At 52.0% G+C, this 20,271-nt stretch overlaps 1 protein-coding gene across 1 annotated transcript in view; it reads right to left on the minus strand.

The window, feature by feature from the left end:
* Positions 1–20,271, minus strand: part of RANBP17 (RAN binding protein 17) — a 243,532-nt gene that overhangs the window by 24,665 nt on the left and 198,596 nt on the right. Inside the window, exons 23-25 of the mRNA XM_056133105.1 lie at positions 12,963–13,177; positions 10,862–11,000; positions 537–703 (exon numbers count right to left, since the gene is read on the minus strand). Of these exons, the coding sequence (XP_055989080.1) occupies positions 537–703; positions 10,862–11,000; positions 12,963–13,177 (521 nt within the window). The remainder of the gene's footprint in view (positions 1–536; positions 704–10,861; positions 11,001–12,962; positions 13,178–20,271) is intronic.

A 20,271-nucleotide genomic window follows, 5' to 3' on the forward strand; every position in this document is an offset into this window, starting at 1 on the left:
GGCCAAACAAAACGACTGACTCGACAGAAAGCTATTGCCCTGCGAGCTCAGTGGGACTGGATGTCTCCTTGGGAAGACGGGTGCCCCCCTGCCCACCACCCTTCCCCCACATGTCTGTGTCTTTCTGCACGTTGCTGCCATGACGTGCAGGGAGAACGTTCCCAAAGCAGGACGGTGCAGCCCCGTGGAACCTTTATTTCTGAGACGAGGACTCCGGAAAATGGTAGAGTCCCAACACGTGGCTGCACTCACAAGGCGGTGGGCACCCAGGAAAGGCACCATCGCTTGTGGGCCTCCAGAAGGTCTGTGCCCTGTGGGGGTGTCTATCCTGGTCCCACTTTTTTCTTTTTTTTGGATTCTAGCCTAGTTGGGGTGAGATGAACAGGGCTGTAAAATTCCCAGGCCAACAGACTACTCTACCTGCAGGAAAAAAATAGTCCCAGAAAATAATTCACCCCCAGAGATCTAACTGCTTGGCGAGCTGTCGAGGGGGACCCTGGCCGGCTTCAGGGAAACCTTCTCCGTGAGGTAGTTACCTGTGGTAGGACGTCGGGGTGCTGCTGTAGGAACTGCAGTAGCCTCTGGCCGTCCCGGGGCCTCTCGCTGCCCCACGGGCCTGGCTTGCCTTCTTTGGCGATGTGCTTGAAGAGGCAGGTGAGGATGAGGTCCAGGCTGGTGCAGCAGCTGGAAGACACAAGCGTGTCTGGGGACAGAGCAGACGAGAGTGGCGGCGTCACTCAAGGGTCCCGGGCACTGGACCAGCCCCGTGGACGTTACGCTCTGCTCCCAGGGAACTGTTTTTTTTTCCCCATCCAACTTGTAAATACCTGAAAGCAAGCATTTTGCTCTCCTTAATCTCTTTCAATATCACAGTGTCTGCTACAGGGCCTGGCACAGAGACAGACTAGGAAGGAAAGGATTCCGGGACTGAACGGAGGAGAATTCCTCATCTCTTCAGCAAGTTAAAAAAAAAATTTATTTATTTATTTATTTATTGTTTATGGATCACAAACCCAGTGACGCTCTGGGTCCCCTCCTGGCTTCTGGTGGCCACTGGCAGTGCTCAGGGGGCAGTGTGGTGGCCAGGATTGGCCCTGGTCCCCTGCATGCTGAGCCTGTGCCCACCAGCCCCGGATGCCTGTGGTCAGAGCCCCTGAGTTCATCCTGGTGTGCGATGGAGACCAGGAAAGGCAGGGAGAGGGGCTCTGAGAAGTTTTCCAGGGAGAAGGGGGATGGCGGGAATTCCGGGCAGCTTTGCTACTACGCTGGACTCTCAGCCTTGCCGTCCCTGTTTCTTAGGCCATACATAAACCCGGTGGTGCTCAGGACTTACTCCTGGCTCTGTGCTCAGGGGTCACTCCTGGTGGGACTTGGGGGACCCATATGTGGTGCTGGGGGCTTGAACCCGGGTCTCAGTGTTCAAAGCCAAGTGCCCTACCCACTGCATCAAACCCCAGAGGCAACCAGTGGTGTGGCTGAAGGGATTATTTATTTATTTATTTATTTATTGCTTTTTGGGTCACACCCGGTGGTGCACAGGGGTTACTCCTGGCCCACGCACTCAGGAATTACTCCTGGCGGTGCTCAGGGGACCGACCATATGGGATGCTGGGAATCGAACCCAGGTTTGCCCGCGTGCAAGGCAAATGCCCTACCCACTGTGCTATCACTCTAGCCCCGATTTCTTTTTTTAAACTAGAGCTTTGATTCATAACACAAAAGCCCAGATTTTTGACCATTTTGGACACAATTCCAGGAATTGATACATCTAACAGAAACAATAGAAGAAAGGATCAAGGACACAGCGGCCCTGCAAACTCGAGCCTGTAGAATAGGTGTGGGCTAGGAGGGGCAGGGCAGGGGGGCCAGGGGGCAGCACAAGGCTCCTGCGGGACGGACGGGGCCTGAGACCCCCGTACACGCCTCCCCAGCTCAGAGGTGATGGCTGAGCTCCCTTTGCAGAGGTCCTGAGTTGTGTCTGGTGGCAATACCTAGAACTGATGCCCTGATAGCGCCAAAAAGACCTTTCACGCATGTTGTTCTAGTGGAAAGATGACGGGACACGGGCGGTGAGCTGGACTGCAGGGAAGTGTGTGTGCCGACCGGGGGACACAGGAGCTGACTGGGGGCCGAGGGGGTTGAGTGAGGGCCCGAGAAAGCAGGGCACAGACAATGTCACTGTCACTGTCCTCCTGTTGTCCATCGATTTGCTCGAGCGGGCCCAGTGACGTCTCCATTGTGACAACTGTTACTGTGTCTGGCATATCGAATACATCACCGGTAGCTTGCCAGGCTCTGCTCTGCGGGCGAGATACTCTCGGTAGCTTGCCAGGCTCTCCGAGAGGGGTGGAGGAATCGAACTCGGGTCGGCCATGTTGGCCGCTTGCAAGGCAAATGCCTTACCTGCTGTGCTATAGCTCCAGCCCATGGAACTGTAGATCTTTAAAAATTTAAATTTTTGGTCTTTAAAAAGAAAGCATTATTTTCACTTAGGCATAGTTAGGACAGTGTTAAGAGTTTACGGCATCGGCATGTAAAATTTCGACCCCACCTCTTCCACCAAAGTGCCTTTGACCCTCCACCACTGCCCACTCCCAAACAAACAGATTTTTAATGTTTTGTCTTGTGTGTGTGTGTGTGGGGGGGGGTGAGGGTGTCACACCCATCAGTGCTGGGGATGGGGGTGAGGCATGTGGTACCAAGACCGCACTCCTGACCCGAGCTAAAGGCTTTTCAGTAAGGGATTTCCCGGGGGCCTGGAATGTGGCTCAGCTGTAGGGACCCTGCAAGGCTAAGCTCAGTCCTCTGTACCACCAAAAAAGGAAGGGAGGGGGCAGTCTTCCCTCCTGACGTTGTGGCATTTGATTGATGGATGAACTATTACCTTGCTCTGCAAACTGGCTACTGTGTAGAAAAGTCAACTCTGGTTATGACCCAGGGAGGAAGTCTAATATGGTGGCAAGCAAGTGGCCCAGGCCACCGGAGGGCTTTGCGTTTTCCCTTCACGTTACTTACTACCTTCAAAGTCCCAATCAAAAAAAAAAAAGAGGTTAAAAATAAAAAAAAAGCATTGGATGAAGCGGCTTAACATCTACCTAAGGAAGCAAACAGGAAATAGATATGGCTTCCTCCCCAGAGAAGAGTGACATGCCATCAATCACAGAAAGAATGATAAAGACCTCACATAGACTCGGGGACCGCACGCCATGCAGGTTTGCATTAAAAGGTTCCACTCTACTGAGTCAGCTATGGAAAAGCCAGGTAAACACTTTAGACACAAAGGTTAGAGCATCTATCCTCGCAATAAAAGCCAGGAGAGGAGCTTCCATTACGGCTGATTTACGGTCGGGGGCTCCAGGCAGGATAAGTGGCAAGAGTGGGATCCTGAGGATCCGGGGCACTGGGTCAGAAACAGAAGGAATCGTGCCGCGGACTCTGCATCGCGACCGGCTCTCTTTATGTGCAGCTCGCGTGGGCGTGAGTTTCGAAGAGGGAAGGTCTTCACCTAGAGAGGACAGGCAGGAGGGAGGGATTTTCAAATCCTGTTTGCGTTCTTGCTAGTTAGGAACTTTAAAAAAAAAGATGGACTTGCAGTCTAGACAAATTTGGGTATAATTTTTTTTTTGGCTTTTTGGGTCATACCTGGTGATGCACAGGGGTTACTCCTGGTTCTGCACTCAGGAATCACCCCTGGCTGTGCTCAGGGGACCATATGGGATGCTGGGAATCGCACCCGGGTCCACCGCGTGCAAGGCAAACGCCCTACCAGCTATGCTATTGCTCCAGAACCTGGGTAGAATTTTTTAAACCTAGTAGCATTCCGGTCTTCTCTGGCGGTTTGCTGTTTCACACCCAGACCCACCAGAGGCGCCTAGGCTCTGGTACTATAGTCCCTCAGAGGCACCTGCCTCGCTCACGGCCGTCCTGGGCCTGCCCTGCAGAGTCAGTGCCGTGGGCAGACTGGCTTGCTTGCACTTCTGCAAGATCAGGCAGAGCTAAAAGTTAACGCCCACTCAGGATCTCTCCTTGTGGCAGAAGGGAGGCCGAGGGACTTGGGAAAAGCCAGTGTGAAAGGCGGTCCTGGAAACCAAAGAACTCTCTTGGTGGGACAGTGGCTTGGGACATAGGCAGGTCTAGGGGTGAACTCTGACCTGACTTCTGGTTCGACCTCTGCACTCATTCACTCTGACCATCTACACCGCAGGGGTTGTCCGAAGAGACCCAGTGCCTGGCACGTAGGGTTCCTCCCACTTAAAAATTTTTTTTTTCCCGTTGGCTTTCTTGGCCTACATTGTTCCAACATGCCAGAGGCTGTTCACCTTGGAGACCTGTTGCAGATATGGGTATGGCCTGGTGCGAGATTTATACCCTCTCCCCCGGATTTTCAAGGGCCAGCGAGAGCTCACCAGATGCTGCCGGAAAGACGCTTTCCAAGACGCCCGGCAGAGTCTGGCAAACTCCCTGTGGCGTACCCAATATGCCAAATACCAATAACAATGATGGGTCTCATTCTCCTAAAGAGCCTTGAATATAATCTCAGGGCTAGGATGAAGGAGACGTTACTGGGGCCTGCTCGAGGCAATCGACGATTAACAGGATGCTTTGTGATTTTGTTTTGTGATTTCTTGGCCATTTCCACCCTCCAACATCAAGCCCGTCACTCTAATTAATGAACGCCCTGATTTCCTGTATCTTTAGCGTATTTTTGTGGGAGAAAGTGGCCCCTTAAGTTTTTATTTTTGTTTCATTTTTTTTAAACAATGGCCTGCTTTATTTATTTTTTTTTTTTGCTTTTTGGGTCACACCCGGCAATGCACAGGGGTTACTCCTGGCCCTGCACTCAGGAATTACTCCTGGCAGTGCTCAGGGATGCTGGGAATCGAACCCGGGTCGGCCGCGTGCAAGGCAAACGCCCTACCCGCTGTGCTATTGCTCCAACCCTGGCCCCTTAAGTTTTTTAAAAAATAATTCTCAAATGTTTTCATCTTCTCACTGTTCCATCCAGTGCAAAACTCCGTTCAAAACAGCAACACAGTCTATTAATCAGGAACGTTACAAATGAACTTCAGGGAAAAAGATGGGAGGGTTTCCAGAGGATCCTACTTTTCACTCCCCTCCCGCTGTTTGGACTTCACACTTGCTTTCGCTCCGGAATCCGCCCTCATCCCTGCCCCAGCTCAGCTCAGAGGGTCTCCCCCTGATCACTTCCTTAAAAGCCACACTTAAGCACTTCCTTTTCATTATCCCTTTTTAATTCCTTATTCAGCACTTATCAGATCTTGACATTTTCATAGGCCTGTGTGGGATTATTCATTGCTTCTTTATCCCCACCAGAAGATAAACTTCCCACCAGCATTGGTCTTTTTTTGCTTATTTGTTTCGGGGTCACACCCAGCTGTGCTCCGGGCTTGCTCCCAGCTCTGTGCTCAGAGGTGACTTCTGGCATGCTCAGGGGGCCCTAGGGAGTGCTGGGGGTCAGCTGCAGGCCAGGCAAGTGCCTGTTTGCTCCACTGTCACTGTGGTTCCCAGCATCGGTCTTGTCTGTTCTGTTGCTTTCAGCCCTGCCACGGTTTGATATGAAACTTGGTGCAGAGTATGCGTTCAATGGTTGTTCATGGGATGATTGAGAATAAAATTAAGAGCAGAGTTTTGTAAGCTTTGCTCCTATTCAAGCGGATGGGTGGTGGATAGTGACCAGAAAATGGAAAACAGTCATTGATATTTCTTTTCCTACATTAAAGTTGGCCCAGAACAACAACAAAAGAATCCTGATAAATAGTGATTTAGTCATGACTCTATTACCAATGAAAGTTTTTTCTTGTACTTTTGTATCTCCCCCACCCCGCCCCAACACACACACACTGAAATCTGCTTATAACCCAAGGAAAACTTATACATGCCTCTTTGCAACTTTATCGTTGCAGCAAAGAGAAACCCAAGTGGTAACTCTCAATAGCACCGTAGCACTGTCCTCCCGTTGTTCATCGATTTGCTCCCGCAGGCACCAGTAACGTCTCCGTTGTGAGACTTGTTGTTATTGTTTTTGGCATTTTGTATACGCCATGGGCAGCTTGCCAGGCTCTGCCGTGTGTGCGGGTTACTCTTGGTAGCTTGGCGGGCTCTCAATGTTCTAAGTAATTTTTCCTAAGTAAAATTCCAAATAGTTAATTTTATCCTGCAGGGTTTTTTTTTTTTTAACAGTTTAAACTATAATGCCAATTTATATCTATACGAAAGACTGGAAATGGAAGACTTTCTCTCCAGATAAAGTCATCAGAAGAAGACAGCCCATCTCCACCAGGCCAGAGGCCAGGGAGCAGGGACACATAGCCAGTGGCCTGCCGGAGAGAGGTGCGCGTTCAGTTGAGAGGCTCCTAGATCAGGAATTTATTAGTCGTATGACCCCAGGCAGCTGTTTGCCCTCTCCGAGTCATAATTTACTCATCTGTATAATGAAAATCACATTACCTGGCCAACTCATTCAATACATATTCACTGAGCACTTACTATATGGTAGGCACTGGGAATAAGGTAGTGAGCAAAACATGTCGCCTCAGAAGCTTCCCATGGATCAGGAAGCGAAGAGAAGCAGTGCTCCTGATACCCAGCTCAGTCTCGCTCTGCAGTCTAGGCTCGGGGAATGAGACGCGTCAAGTGCTCACAGGAAAACACCCAGGGCAGCAGTGGGCGCTGACGGAGCATGTGCACAGGGCCATCCACTCAGCCTGTGGCTGGCCCGGGCCTTCTACCCCCCGTCAGCCTTCCCTTCGCAAATGCCGCTTGTTTAAATGTGGATCCCAGGCCAAAGACCGCGGAGATATCTATAACTAATCCCAACTCTTTATTACTAAGATGTGAGATTTAAAAAAAAAAAAAAAGGAATGTCAAGGCAAACCGTAATAATAAAAGACAAGGCTTCCGTTTCTGTCCGTGAAGGATTAACGGCTGTGAGAATTTTCCCTTCTGCCATAAACAACTAGAAAACAGGACAAAAATAGATGAAATGATGTTTTTCAATTACCGCACAACAAGCGGTACAGGGCCGTTAAGCCGGGGAGGTGGGGTTAAACAGCGGGTGATGGTGCCCGCGGTCGCTCAGGCTTCCTGCCCGAAGCGCTTTCTAAGGCTACGGTCCGGGAGCGGGGAGTCTGAGCAAGTTTCGAGATCTCGTGGAGCTGAGGAGCAGCACACTGGGATGAGGGGGGAAACTGAGGCAGCTAGAACTCTGCGACAGCAGGCCGGAGCTGTTTGAAAGTGTCCTGCAAACAGCGGACGCCGTCCTGTCCTCTCTCTTTGTGGTAGACACAGGCCCCGTGCAGTGGAGGGCCAGGAGTTGAGACAGAGGGAGGGGGAGGATCTACACGAGGGCAAACTGTGCTAAGTCTGTGTGAAGATGCAGATTGGAAAAACCTGGCGTAATGTTAAAAAGAAGCACGGCCGGTCCATTTGTAGGGGGAGATACCTGAGCTCGTTCAATTAAATTCAAACCAAATGAATGACAGAAAAAGGGTGAGGAGAAGGAAGGAAAAAAAAAACGAACAGAAAGTATGAAGAGGAGATAATTAGCAATGCTGTGTATCTAAACTCAAATCTACAGGTGGTATATTATACGTAAATGATCAAAACATAAATGAGAAGGCAGAGCAGTCAGCCCTGATGGGAATGTGGGCCCCCACTGCAAGCTCTAATGTCAGGCAGCTACGTCTGTAGACATTCCCTCAGTCTGTGGATGTGTTTGGCTGCACGGCTGAGAACAGAAGGTGCAAACCAGCTGGACAGAAATAGGGAGATTGGACTGGGAGACAGCTCAGAGGTAGAGCACATGGTTTGCAGGCAGGAAGCTGAGGTTCAATCCCACCACCACTGGAAGTGACCCTAGAGCAATGAGCTGGAGTAGCTTCTGAGCTTTACTGGGTGTGTCCCCAACCCACAAACAAACGAACAAACAAAAATAGGTCATCCAGGATGACCTGGCTATGTCTTACATAGTCTCAAGAGTCCTTCAAAGGGAAGGAGCAGAGGGTACTGCATCTGAGGATGGAAGGTTGGACAGGCACGCTGCTGCTGGCTTGGCAGATGGGGCATGGGGGGCAAAGCCAAGGGGCTGAGGTGGTCGGTAGCAGCCGGGGAAGACAAGGATCCCCTGACCCCTTCCTAGAAGGAATGCAGCCCACTGATTCTTGGAGACCCAGCTCAGATTTGTGACCTAAAAGAACACTAAGATAATAAATGCAGATTGCTTTAAGCCACCAAGATAGTAAAAATTTACTACAACAGCAAAAATAAAAAAAAACCTAACACACATACACCACACACACACACACACACACACACACACACACACACAATCAACGACACCAGAGAATATAGAAAGATTAAAGGTAGGAGGGCTGGAGCAATAGCACAGCGGGTAGGGTGTTTGCCTTGCATGCGCTGACCCAGGTTCAATTTCCATCCCATAGGGTCCCCAGAGCACCGTCAGGAGTAATTCCTAAGTGCAGAGCCAGGAGTAACCCCTGAGCATTGCTGGGTGTGACCCCCAAAAAAGAAAAAAAAAGTGAAATGATGATACGCCATAGATATGCCTACAGACCCCACGCCAGGCTGCTTCATCTGGGGCAAAGTCAGAGGCAGGTAGGTGAGGTCCCTTCCCTGCCCCAACGGAGCCAGACCTGGCAGCCCAAAACCCCCAGAACTCAAACGCCGCCATGTTCACGGCTGCTCTCCACATACTTGGATGAGCCTCACCTATGAGTGAATGTATTTGTGACATCTCGTATTTTATACCACTGATATACCAAGAGTAGCACACCACATTTGATGGGATTTAAAGTAGAAGGCAACCAATCTTGGGAGGAAATATATGTATTCAGCTATAGATATAAGCACAGCAGAGTCTGGCAAACTCCCTGTGGCATATTCAATATGCCAAAACCCAGTAACAATGATGGGTCCCATTCCCCTGACCCTGAAGGAGCCTCAAATGTGGCACTTTTGAAAATCTCAGGGCTAGGACGAAGGAGACGTTACTGGTGCCTGCTCAAGGAAATCGATGAACAACAGGATGACAGTGATACAGTGATAGATATAAGCACACAAGTCTCAACCTTCAACAACATGTTACTAATCTTTTATAGAAGGGCTTAATGGCTCCTGGGTGAAATACAACAATCTTTACACTCTTTCCTCTGATAAACCTTTTTTGGATCATTTTTTAGCCGATTATTCATAACAAGCAATACAAAATAAATCATTTTGATTCTGCATTCGGGGCAAGGTTTGGGGTTCGGGATGGAAACATTTGAAATATGGTGGTGAGAAGGTGTAATGGGGTGGGATTGGTGTTCGAATATTAAATGTAATCAAATACTGTAAACCACTTCATAAGAACAAAATAAAATAAAAGTGAAATGATGAAAAAAGGGTGTGAAGAGAACAGCGCAGAGTCTCCTGTCCCCGTGCCTGGCTGTCCTCGCCGGGGCCCCTTGGAGGGGAGCGGGTTGAGTTTCCCTCCCCGTCCCGACCAGGGTTCCGGCAGCCGAAGACCTCCAGAACCAGCCACCATGCTGAGACCACTCTCCGCACGCATGAAGTTACCGGCCGAGGAACAAAGGCATGCGGGTCCCGGGGCTGAGCTCTCCAAGATCCTCCATATTCCAGTAGGCAGGGGTCACACCCACCAACTGCCCCCCTGGTGCTGTGTAATCCCATCAACGGCCAAGACTCAGAGACTATAAAACCCAGCGCCCAGCTCACAAATGTGGCCGTGCGACATCTTATTGTGACATCTTATTATCTCATTCCTACTTTGGACAAACTGGCAGGCTACCGAATGTAACCTGCCCACACGGCAGAGTCTGGCAAACTCCCCGTGGCGTACCCAATATGCCAAATACCAGTAACAATGATGGGTCTCATTCTCCAACCCTGAAAGAGCCTTGAATATGGCACTTTTTAAAAAATCTCAGGGCTAGGACGAAGGAGACGTTACTGGGGCCTGCTCGAGGCAATCGACGAACAACAGGATGGTCGTGATCGTGATGAAAAAAGAGGGCTACACCAAAAAAAAAAAAAAGCTAAGAAAGGAGAGTAACAATCGAAGTAGATTTCAGAAGAAAGAGTAGTGCCGTAGCGAGAGAGGGCCACTTCAGAATGATAGACGGGGAAGATGCAGCGAGGGGTGTAAGCATACTAAGTGTTCCTATGCTTAATTCCATTGGATTAGGGCGCCTCGAGCTTGCCCACTTAAAATCAAAGGACTCAACTCTAGGGAAGATAGACTGCCATGAGGCTCACTTCAAAATGTAGTACTGAAGTGCTGTCCTCCCGTTATTCATCGATTTGCTCGAGTGGGCACCAGTAACATCTCACAACAAATTGTGACACTTGTTGTTACTGTTTTTGGCATATCGAATCCGTCACGGGGAGCTTGCCAGGCTTTGCCATGCAGGCGAGATACTCTCGGTAGCTTGCCGGGCTCTCCGAGAGGGGCGGAGGAATCGAACTCGGGTTGGCCATGTTGGCCACTTGCAAGGCTAACGCCCTACCCGCTGTGGTATCGCTCCAGCACTGTCAGTTTGCCCGCCAGTATTCGAACCCGGGATTTGGCTTTCGCCGTGCAAAGCCTCAGGCGTCCTCTAGAACCCTGGGACAAAAGCAGCCCTGAGCCTCTTCCTCTTCGTTCACTTCAAAATAAGCCAGGAAAATAGGAGAAACCGATTGCCTACATGGGAGCAACAGTCATGACCCAGCCGTACAGAGGAGGCAGAAAAACCGCCTTCCCTCGGATGCTCGGCCGGACCAGCGCCAGGAGGGCACCACTGAGCGGCTCTGGGGAAGCAACGCCCTGCGCCATCCTTACCGAGCGCCGCGAGTCCCTCGGAGATGGATGTGAGGACGAACAGCAGCGCTGGCGGCTCTAAGCTGGTGATGAAGCTCATGTGGTCCTGAGCGAGACATTCCAGGAGAGGATAATAAGAGCGGCTCAGTTTCCGATATTGCTACAACACAGAGATACTAAGTGTCAGGACACCGGGAAGCAGAGGACATTGTTACAGCGCAGCGGAAATTGCGGTCTGGGCAACTGTGCCTGGTTGTAGACTTACTTAAACATAAATACAGAGGACAAAGATGGGCAGCGGACCACACAGCGAGTCTCAACTTGGCACTCAGAGGTTCTGAAAGCAATCTCGAGCTCTAGAAATCCCAATTTGAGCTGCAGTGTAATAGGTCGCTTCTGTTTTTTTTTTTCCCTTAGATGATTTAACACTTAAATGCAACTACTGTCTCTGCAGAATACAGAATTTAGAAGATGGAATTCTTTTTCAGGACTACAGCAATGCTAAAGAGTGGCTCTGCACCTTTGGAAAAAAAAATGCAAAGACATTTTCTGTTATAATAGGATTTAGCATCAGAGCATGTTGGCTTCATATAATGCCAACTAAGCGCCACGTAACTAAATTGCAGTTCGGTAAATGGATTCGTATTTATTTTACCACACACACTAGGCAACAGTTCAATGCATGAGAGACATACCTTCAAAGGCCTCAAGTGAAAGGCGAACCAATATTAAAGAAGAAGAACAAGTGTAAGTAAGAGCAGGAAGATGCACGCGGAGCTACCCCAGCGTGACTGTGGGGAGACCACCGGGTGCCGGGGGCTCAGCCGGGGGCTCCCGCCTGCAAACCCTGAGCTCCAGCAGTGGCGTTCTGCAGAGTGAGATGAAGTCCGCCTGCCAGCCAAGGACACCGTCCCCCATTCCCACTCCACCCTGACCCAACGAAAAGCTGCTCAGCTCCGGAAATGTGGTATTTTTTAAAAAACACAGACACAAAGGCCGTCCTGGTCTTGACTCAGACAATGACTGAATTAGAAGTTATACTTGTTAGGAAAATAAGATGAGAGGGATTTCTGGAAGCACACGGGAGCTCTGGTGGACCCGGGCTGTTCAGGCTCTCTCTCTCTCTCTCTCTCTCTCTCTCTCTCTCTCTCTCTCTCTGTCTGTCTGTCTCTATCATCTGTCCCCAGGGTTACTTTTAGGTTCCCCTGCAGTGGCTACTTCCTTGGACGGGAGATGCTGGACGTAGGTGGGTTTGGAGAGGCCGACCAGGCACCACGAGTCCATTAACCCATCAAGGAGCACTTCCTGCACGAAATGGACTCATGCACAGGGGCCCCGGATCTTTCTAGTAACCGAGGGGTGGAAGCGGGAGGGATAGCCTCACCTAGGCCTGGCCATGAACTGGGCGGCGTTACTGAGGCAGTGGCCGCAGCCGCCAAGGCAGGCATCGGGGGTTCTGTGTCACCAGGCAGGGGCGCCTGAGGACGTCTGGCTATGACCCGACCCTGCGGAGCAGTCTGGGGACGGGAAGGTTCTGCCAGCACCTCTGGGCGCTTTCTGCTGGGCTTCCGAGTTGGAAAACCGCTGACATCAATCAGGGAAACGAGGTGGCAGAGGAAGAAAGGGGCCTGGAGATCACTTGGTTTAATTTATTCGTCTGAAAAGGTGAGGCAATTGAAGCCTGGAGAAATAGATGCTGATTTATGTGAAGGGTGCTACAGGCTGCTCGCTCGGCGTTTGGTCCAGCCCGGCCCTTGGCACGGAAGGAAGCCGAGCTCCGGCCGCCTCTTCTCAGCCCAGGGACACGCAGCCCTGCTCCGACTTGTCGCGTGTACCCGGAAGCAGTCGGTAGTGAACCCTGCACCGCGGTTTCACAAGGCACATGACCCACGTGTCGGCAGGTGGCAGCTGCCGTTTCCAGACCTGCCACAGGGAACATGAGAAATGCAGCCACCGTGGTGGCACGTGACATCCAAGACGCCACAGCCGCCGCCGCTGTTACCGCCGCGACGCCAGCTCCCCCATGCTCACTCTGCCGCGACACTCTCTCGGAGTCCCAGGACGGCCGTGTCACTCCACGTCGTCGCACACAAGCACTCCCGCGCCGTGCCAGGCCGCTTACCAGCAGGTCGCTATGGGACACCGACAGCAGCATTTTGACAAAGGCCTGAAGGACGTTGTCAAAGTGGTCGTCCCCGTACAACTTGAAGACGCCAAAGCTGACATAATTCCCGCACAGGGCCGACTTGAGAGCCGAACAGCAGATGGAGATGCCCTTGAGTTTCATCGGGTAAATCTGAGCTTTCGAGAGAGTCCCGAGAGACAGGATCTGATTACCTGTTTCAGGGGAAGAGCCAAAAAAGGAAAGAGAAAGGGAACGTGAGTGAACGCAGCAGCGGGTCGCGGGCGATGGGGGCAAACATCTGGAGTTGACTGCCAACGCTCACCTCCTCCGGTGGGAGCCCAGAGAGACTCTCTGGACACAGAAGGAAACACACGAAGGTGCAGGGGGCAGAACTGGGAAGCACGGACGGTCGGAGGAAAACCAGTCAAGGGCACCGCAAAAAATCTACTTTTATCTGGATGTTGATTATACAAATGTGCCCGTAAAATCAGCACAAAAAATAAAGCCACTGGTGTATCATTTGGATGAGCTTACTTTATGTTGATGGGTATGCGTTATCCTTCTTTGATAAAAAGTTTTTCAAAAAGTAGGAGTAAACACGGAGCCAGAGAGATGACTCAGGGGCTGGACCACATGCTGTGCATGCAGGAGGTCTGGTCCCCACACCCGGAGCACTGCCTAGAGCCCCCCGGGGCACAAGAGCCTTGGAGTCTCCCCTGAGCATCACTGGGCGTGGCCCAAACTCAAAGCAGAAGTGAATGGGGAATGACCAAGTCAAGAGAAAAGGCCTTTACTGTGAGGTGAATTATTCTGAACCCGGGGATGAATCTCGAGTCCCTTTACATAAACTTTGATTTTTGAGTTATTTTTTCATTTTCAGAAGTCTCATAGGCTTGGCGGATGAATGAAATAAAATTAGAAATGCATCAATATTCTTTCCTTTTTCTCCTTACCTCTCAAGAGATGACTGTTTTAAAAACTCAAAAGTCTGTTATCAATAAGAAAAAAAAGTTTATAAATCACCTTAGATTTTGGGGTCCTTGTCAGCATTTACAATCAATTTGTTTCTGAAATGTGTGTTAGTAATGCCTGTGACTAGGTAATACCCAAGAATACGTAAAAAAAAAATGAGACTATATAGAAGTTTTTTTGTTTTGTTTTGTTTTGAGGGTCACACCTGGTGATGCTCAAGGGTTATTCCTGGTGGTGCTCAGGGGAGTTGACTGCTAACATGGGATGCCAGGATCGGAACTGGGTCAGCTGTGTGCAAGGCCAACGCCCTCCCTCTTTACGACTGCTCCAGCCCCAGGGACACATAAGGTTCTTAACGTGGCTTCTTCCAGTTCAAGTGAGTCGCTTCTAAAGCTGAAGTTGAGCTGAATTCATACTTGGTTCACAAAATTCAGAGGTGTATGGCGGCGGCTCTGTGTTGTGGTGACCGGGAGAGACAAGACTCACTTGCCCAGCACCTGCCTGTGTCTCTGCCTCTCTGCCTGGCATCGGACTGGCATTGGGCAGAGACCTGTCCACACTAGGGGAGGCAGGAATGATGCAGAGAGAGAGAGAGAGAGAGAGAGAGAGAGAGAGAAAGGAGAGAGAGGGAGAGAGAGTAGGGAGGGAGGGAGAAAGAGATGGAGAGAGAGTAGGGAGGGAAGGAAGGAGAGAGGGTGAGAGAGAGGAGGGAGGGAGAGAGAGGGAGAGAGAGAAAAGGAAGGGAGAGAGAAAAAAGAGGGAGGGCGGGAGGGAGGGAGGGAAGGACAGAGAGAGAGAGACAGAGAGAGACTGACTCTGTTCCCACTGGTCCTGTCCTTCCCCATCATGTGTCCAGAGCTCCCAGCCACGCTGACCAACCACCCTAAGTGTGTGGCAGCTCTGCGGAGCCCCCTGCTGACTCCGCGGCTACCACCCAGACTCTCTTGTCCTGCCAACATCACAGCTGGGTATGTCTAGCTCCAGGATTCCAGAGCGCCCATGCGTGCCACTGTTGCAGTAGGGCTGATGAGTGTGATGTGCCAGCCTAACCCACTCTCCCCCATGTCTGCACACACACCTGCATAGTCCCAGCACTTGCCTCAACTGCCACGGGCCCACCTCCCCCCAGCACCTGCGTTTCTCGGGGTCAGGGACACCAATACCCTCAGAGCAAGGGGAGGCCTTCTCAGGACACCCGCCGTGACCGGGGCTGGGGCCATGAGGCCGGCAAACCCATGTCCTGAGCCTTCCGAGATCCTACGTGGACGTGGAGGCCACTGCGGGACCCGGGGAACAGCAGCTGTGTGCCAGGGCGGGGGGTCTGGCACAGCCAAAAGGCAGGAAGGGGCCAGGTGCAGTGTTCTGGGATCATGTTTCCATGCTGGTACCTGCCATGGCAGTGAGCTGCCGGCCTCCCTCAACAGGAAGGGGTAGTAAGCTCCTGATAGAGAAATTTTGGTTTATTAGAAGTCGCTTCCTCGATATTAGTGGGTTTTAACAGCTTGGGTTTCTTTTTTCTTAACTTCTGCTCTCAGTCCTTCCCTCACAGGCTGTATTTTCCTTGTTTGTTTATTTTTGCACTGCATCAGGCAGTGCTCGGACTTAAGTGCTGGGGATGGAACCCAGGTTGGCCACAAGACAAGCACCCCACCCATGGTCCTATCACTCCTGTCCCCGCTGTCACAGTCACTGTTAGCACTGTAGTACTGTCCTCCCATTGTTCATCGATTTGCTCCAGCGGGCAAAAAAGGTCTCCATTGTGAGACTTGTGACTGTTTTTGGCATATCAGATACGCCATGGACAGCTTGCCCGGCTCTGCCGTGGGGGCGGGATACTCTCAGTAGCTTGCCGGGCTCTCAGAGAGGGACTAAGGAATCTAATCCAGGTCGGCTGCATGCAAGGCAAACGCCCTACCCACTGTGCTGTTGCTCCAGCCCAGTCATTGTTAATCATTTTAAATTAGATGCTAGCACTCAAAAGAGCCCTTGTAAACAACTCCCAGGATGTAGCACATCTATGTGCAAAACCTTCCTTCTACTTATCTGAGATAACCTTTAGGTCTTTTTTTTTTAAAATTTTATTTTATAAAAAAGAACTTACTTCCTTCTGGGGGCCGCATCTCCGAGTGACAGAATGTCAGTGGGGACCACAGGACACAGCGCTGGGTGCCCGAGCCCAGGAGCTGGCTCATCCCTGCATCTTTTGCATCTTTTCGGCCCACCCCTGGCAGTGCTCAGGGCTTATTCTGGGCTCTGCACTCAGGGATCACTCCTGGTGGGCTCAGGGGACCTTACTGGGTGCTGGGACACAAAGCCGGGTGGGCCGCGTGCAAGACAAGTGCCCTCTCCGTGGTGCTCTGGCCCCAGCCCTCAATCCTGCACTCTGCTTCCTTCCCAGCAGCTGGTGAGGGAGTCTCCCCTGCCATGCAGCCAGGACCGAGGGTCCTCCAGGGAATCTCTGGGTCGCCAGCCACAGTGACGGATAGCAATACACGGCCCCTGGGGGTGGGGGACTGGGGTGGGGGGCTGTGGGCTTGGCTTCCTCCCGTCTGCAAGCCTCGGATGTTCACACGTGGGGTCCGAATGTCCAGAGAAGAGGAGGTGGAGGTGGGGGTGCTAACGGACAGACCCCGTCATTTTCGTCTATGCCGTAATTCAGAGTTAGAATTAGGTCTTTACTCGGTCGTTGACCCTCTCTGTTCTTTCAATAGAGAAGTGGTGCTGTATGTGTATGAGTGTGTGTGTGTGTGTGTGTGAGTGTGAGTGTAAGTATGTGTGAGTGTGAGTTTGTGAGTGTATGTATGTGTGTGTATGTGTGTGTGTATGTGTGTCTGTGAATTGTGTGTTATGTATGTGTGTATGTGTGAGTGTGTGTATGTATGTGAGAGTGTGTATGTATGTGTGTGTGTTATGTATGTGTGAGTGTGTGTTATGTATGTGTGAGTGTGTGTATGTATGTGTGAGTGTGTATGTATGTGTGTGTGTTATGTATGTGTGAGTGTGTGTTATGAATGTGTGAGTGTGTGTTATGTATGTGTGAGAGTGTGTATGTATGTGTGTGAGTGTGTGGCTGGTCCACACTAGTTCTGCGCCTCACGCACTACCAGCTCTTTGTTCCCGCAGAGAGACTATTTAAATTAATGGAAAACAATGGTGCCAGGGATACGACAGGGCCATGGCGGAAGAAACGGCACCATGAACAATGCCATTTCCTGGCCGAGAGAGCAATCCATTACATTGATTTCCCTTTTTCTTTTAATCTCTAAAAACTGAAAGTGAATTTGCTATTTCGCTGACAGCTCTGTAGCTCGAGCGTCTCCATTCATCATCACAACGGTCGCAGGAGAACCGCAGGCTCACGAACTGGCCGCCGACTCCGGGCAGCCACCCCAGCCTGACTCTCGGGGCACAGGGGGTCAGGGACGGATTCAGGTGGCAAGGACGGGAAAGGAGCGTGGCGCGTCATTTCAGGCCGGGGAAGACGCACGCGTGGTGCTGATGAGAACGGGGTACACGGGCAAACGTGGGAAGCGCGCATCAGTATAACCCTAGCCGAGGGCTCTTTGGCAATTTAGAAACATCCTAGTTTAAATTTTATTTTATCGTTGGGGGCCACACCCAGTAGTCCTCAGGGCTGACTCTTGGCTCTGTGCTCAGAGGTCACTTCTGGTCGGCTTCGGGGGACCTTATGGGGTGTCGGGGATCATACCCAGTTGGCTATGTATGAGACAAGCTCCCAACACACTGTCCTACCTCTCCGGCACCATCCAAGTATCTCTCCAGTTGGAGAAATAGGTAAAAGGTAAAGGTAAAGGCCCTCCCGTTGTTCGTCGATTTGCTCGAGCGGGCCCAGTAACGTCTCCATTGGAGACTTTGTTGTTACTGTGTCTGGCATATCCATACGTCACGGGGAGCTTGCCAGGCTCTGCCGTGCGGGCGAGATACTCTTGGTAGCTTGCTGAGCTCTCCGAGAGGGGCGGAGGAATTGAACTTGGGTCGGCCATGTTGGCTGCGTGCAAGGTAAACACCCAACCGCTGTGCTATCGCTCCAGCCCCCAGCGGTTGGGTGTTTACCTTGCACGCAGCCAACATGGCCGTCCCGAGTTCAATTCCTCCGCCCCTCTCGGAGAGCCCGGCAAGCTACTGAGAGTATTCGATATGCCAGACACAGTAACAACAAAGTCTCCAATGGAGACGTTACTGGGCCCGCTCGAGCAAATCGATGATCAACGGGAGGGCCTTTACTTTTACTTAATTGGAGAAATAGATTGATTCTAAATACTCACTCCCGCCTCTCGGAAAAGCCACCGCCTCAGGATGTTCAGCTAAAATTTCCCCCCTGTGTAATTAAGGATAAAGCACAGCAATTTCCCCCTCTGTCTCCCCTGCAGTCCGTTGCCTCTTAGGCCACTGCATCATCTATTGAAATTTAAGTCATGCGGCATTGTCTCTTCCTCCTCTTGGCCCCAGTTTCCCTCGGAGTTATCACTCCCATCCCCACAGAGCTCCTCAGGGCTCGAGCTGCCTTCATTGTCTTCCCTTTACTCCTGATCCTCTTTCGTGCCACTTCCCTGAAGATGCTTTGTCCAAGCTTGCCAGGGACCTCCTTGTCACCGGACGCGATGGCCGGCGTCCAGTCTGCATCGTCCTGGACCCGCTGGTGGAGACCTCTTCTTCCCGGCCTCTCCTGATGTGTGCTCCTCGGGTTTACCTTCCGGGCTCACTCCTGCCCCAGAGGACCGCCGGATTCCCAGACAAGCTTCGAATCATCCATCCAGCTAGGACGAGCAAGTATGCTATGCTTTCCTTCAGCACTGTGATCTGCCTGGAGGCTCTGAGCTTCCAGTCTACAGGAGTCAGAGAGAGGGTCCCGCTGTTGTTCCTCTAGAAACCTGCCCTCCAGCCACCGGCCCGTAGACCCTTGCTGGCCCCTGGGTGTAGAAAGGTTAAGAGCACAGTTCTCACCTGACCTGTGGGGGGTATTGGGGACGGGGCGCAGGAAGCCCCTGTTCCCTCGCTCCCAACACGTGGCCACCGTCTCCTCGTGGATGTGGGTCGACTAGCCCAGAACGCATGTGATCCAGAAGGAACTGTGGCTCCCTCCGGCCTTCCCTGGTGGCTGAGTTGGGGTGACCTCGTTCTCCCATCGGTGCCTGCTCACTCCCTCGACAGCTCCATTCTCCCAAGCCGTGTACAGTGTCCACCGAGAGAGGTTTATCTTGCCCCCTGCCCGTTCGACATATGTCAGCTTGGGGATGCAGTCCCGTGCTTGAGCCCCTCACAGCTGCCAGGCCCGTGTGAGGCTGCGAGCACAGCGCCTGACCTCACTGGGGTCCGACCACTCAGCACACCCACTGCTCTCACGGAACCCAGGCCAGCCCCACACCATGCCGTCCCCGCTCACGGCAGCCTCAGGTCTCCATCTCACCTGCAGCTCCTGTCTGTCCTGTTCTGGCTTGAAGTCAGTCACCCTGGGGCCCCATCCTGGTCGCTTCCTCGGCGCCAGAGCCTGGGCACACTGCTGGCCGCTCTGCAGACCTGCCTTGGGACCCTCCAGCTCCGTCCGGACTATCCTGCTCCCTAGATGTTTGTGGGTCCCTCCCCCCGAGACTGCCTGGGATCCAACGCCACCTAAGTCTTAGTGAGCCATGACTCCATGGCCTCACGGGGTCCCGCGCAGGGTTCTCTGGGAGCCGCTAATGGTGCGCCCCCTTCGTGGCTCACAGCGCTTACTTGAAGGTCTGTCTGCTGGTAGGTTGACCTACCCCAGAAGTCTGGGCCGCTCACGCTGCTCTGAGTGGGCACTGGCTGAGCTGCCTTCTGAAACTGTGTGGCCACGGAGATCGCGTGCTTCTGGACATGCCATTTCTCCAAGGGAGGGCCAGAATGAAGAGAATTATAGTTATGACCCGGAAGTGGGATGCTCTGCTGCTGTCTCCAAAGACACGGGGTCGTGGTACTCGGCAGGAATACACAGCAAAAAAGCTCCTGCTTTCCTGAGGAGAGAAAGGATGGCGGCAGATGCGCCTGCGTTAACATGAACGAACGACCGTGGCTTACAGACACGAACCAGGAACCGAGGGTGGTGTGACAGCACTCACACAGACTTCTCGTCACGATGAGTGACTTGACTCTCGTTTCCCAAACTCAACGCAAGTGGGTCATCGAGTCAGGGCACCGGAGCACACACTGCCTCAGAGGACGCTGATGGGGAACTGGAGAGCAGACAGAGGGGGAGCACGGGGGAGGCCCAGGCCCTGAGCACCACTGGGAGTGACCCCAGGAGCCCTGAAGCCCTGAGCTGGGAGCAGCTCACACACACACACACACACAC

Source organism: Sorex fumeus, unplaced genomic scaffold (assembly GCF_029834395.1).
Source record: "Sorex fumeus unplaced genomic scaffold, SorFum_2.1 ptg000097l, whole genome shotgun sequence".
Taxonomy (NCBI): Eukaryota; Metazoa; Chordata; class Mammalia; order Eulipotyphla; family Soricidae; genus Sorex; species Sorex fumeus.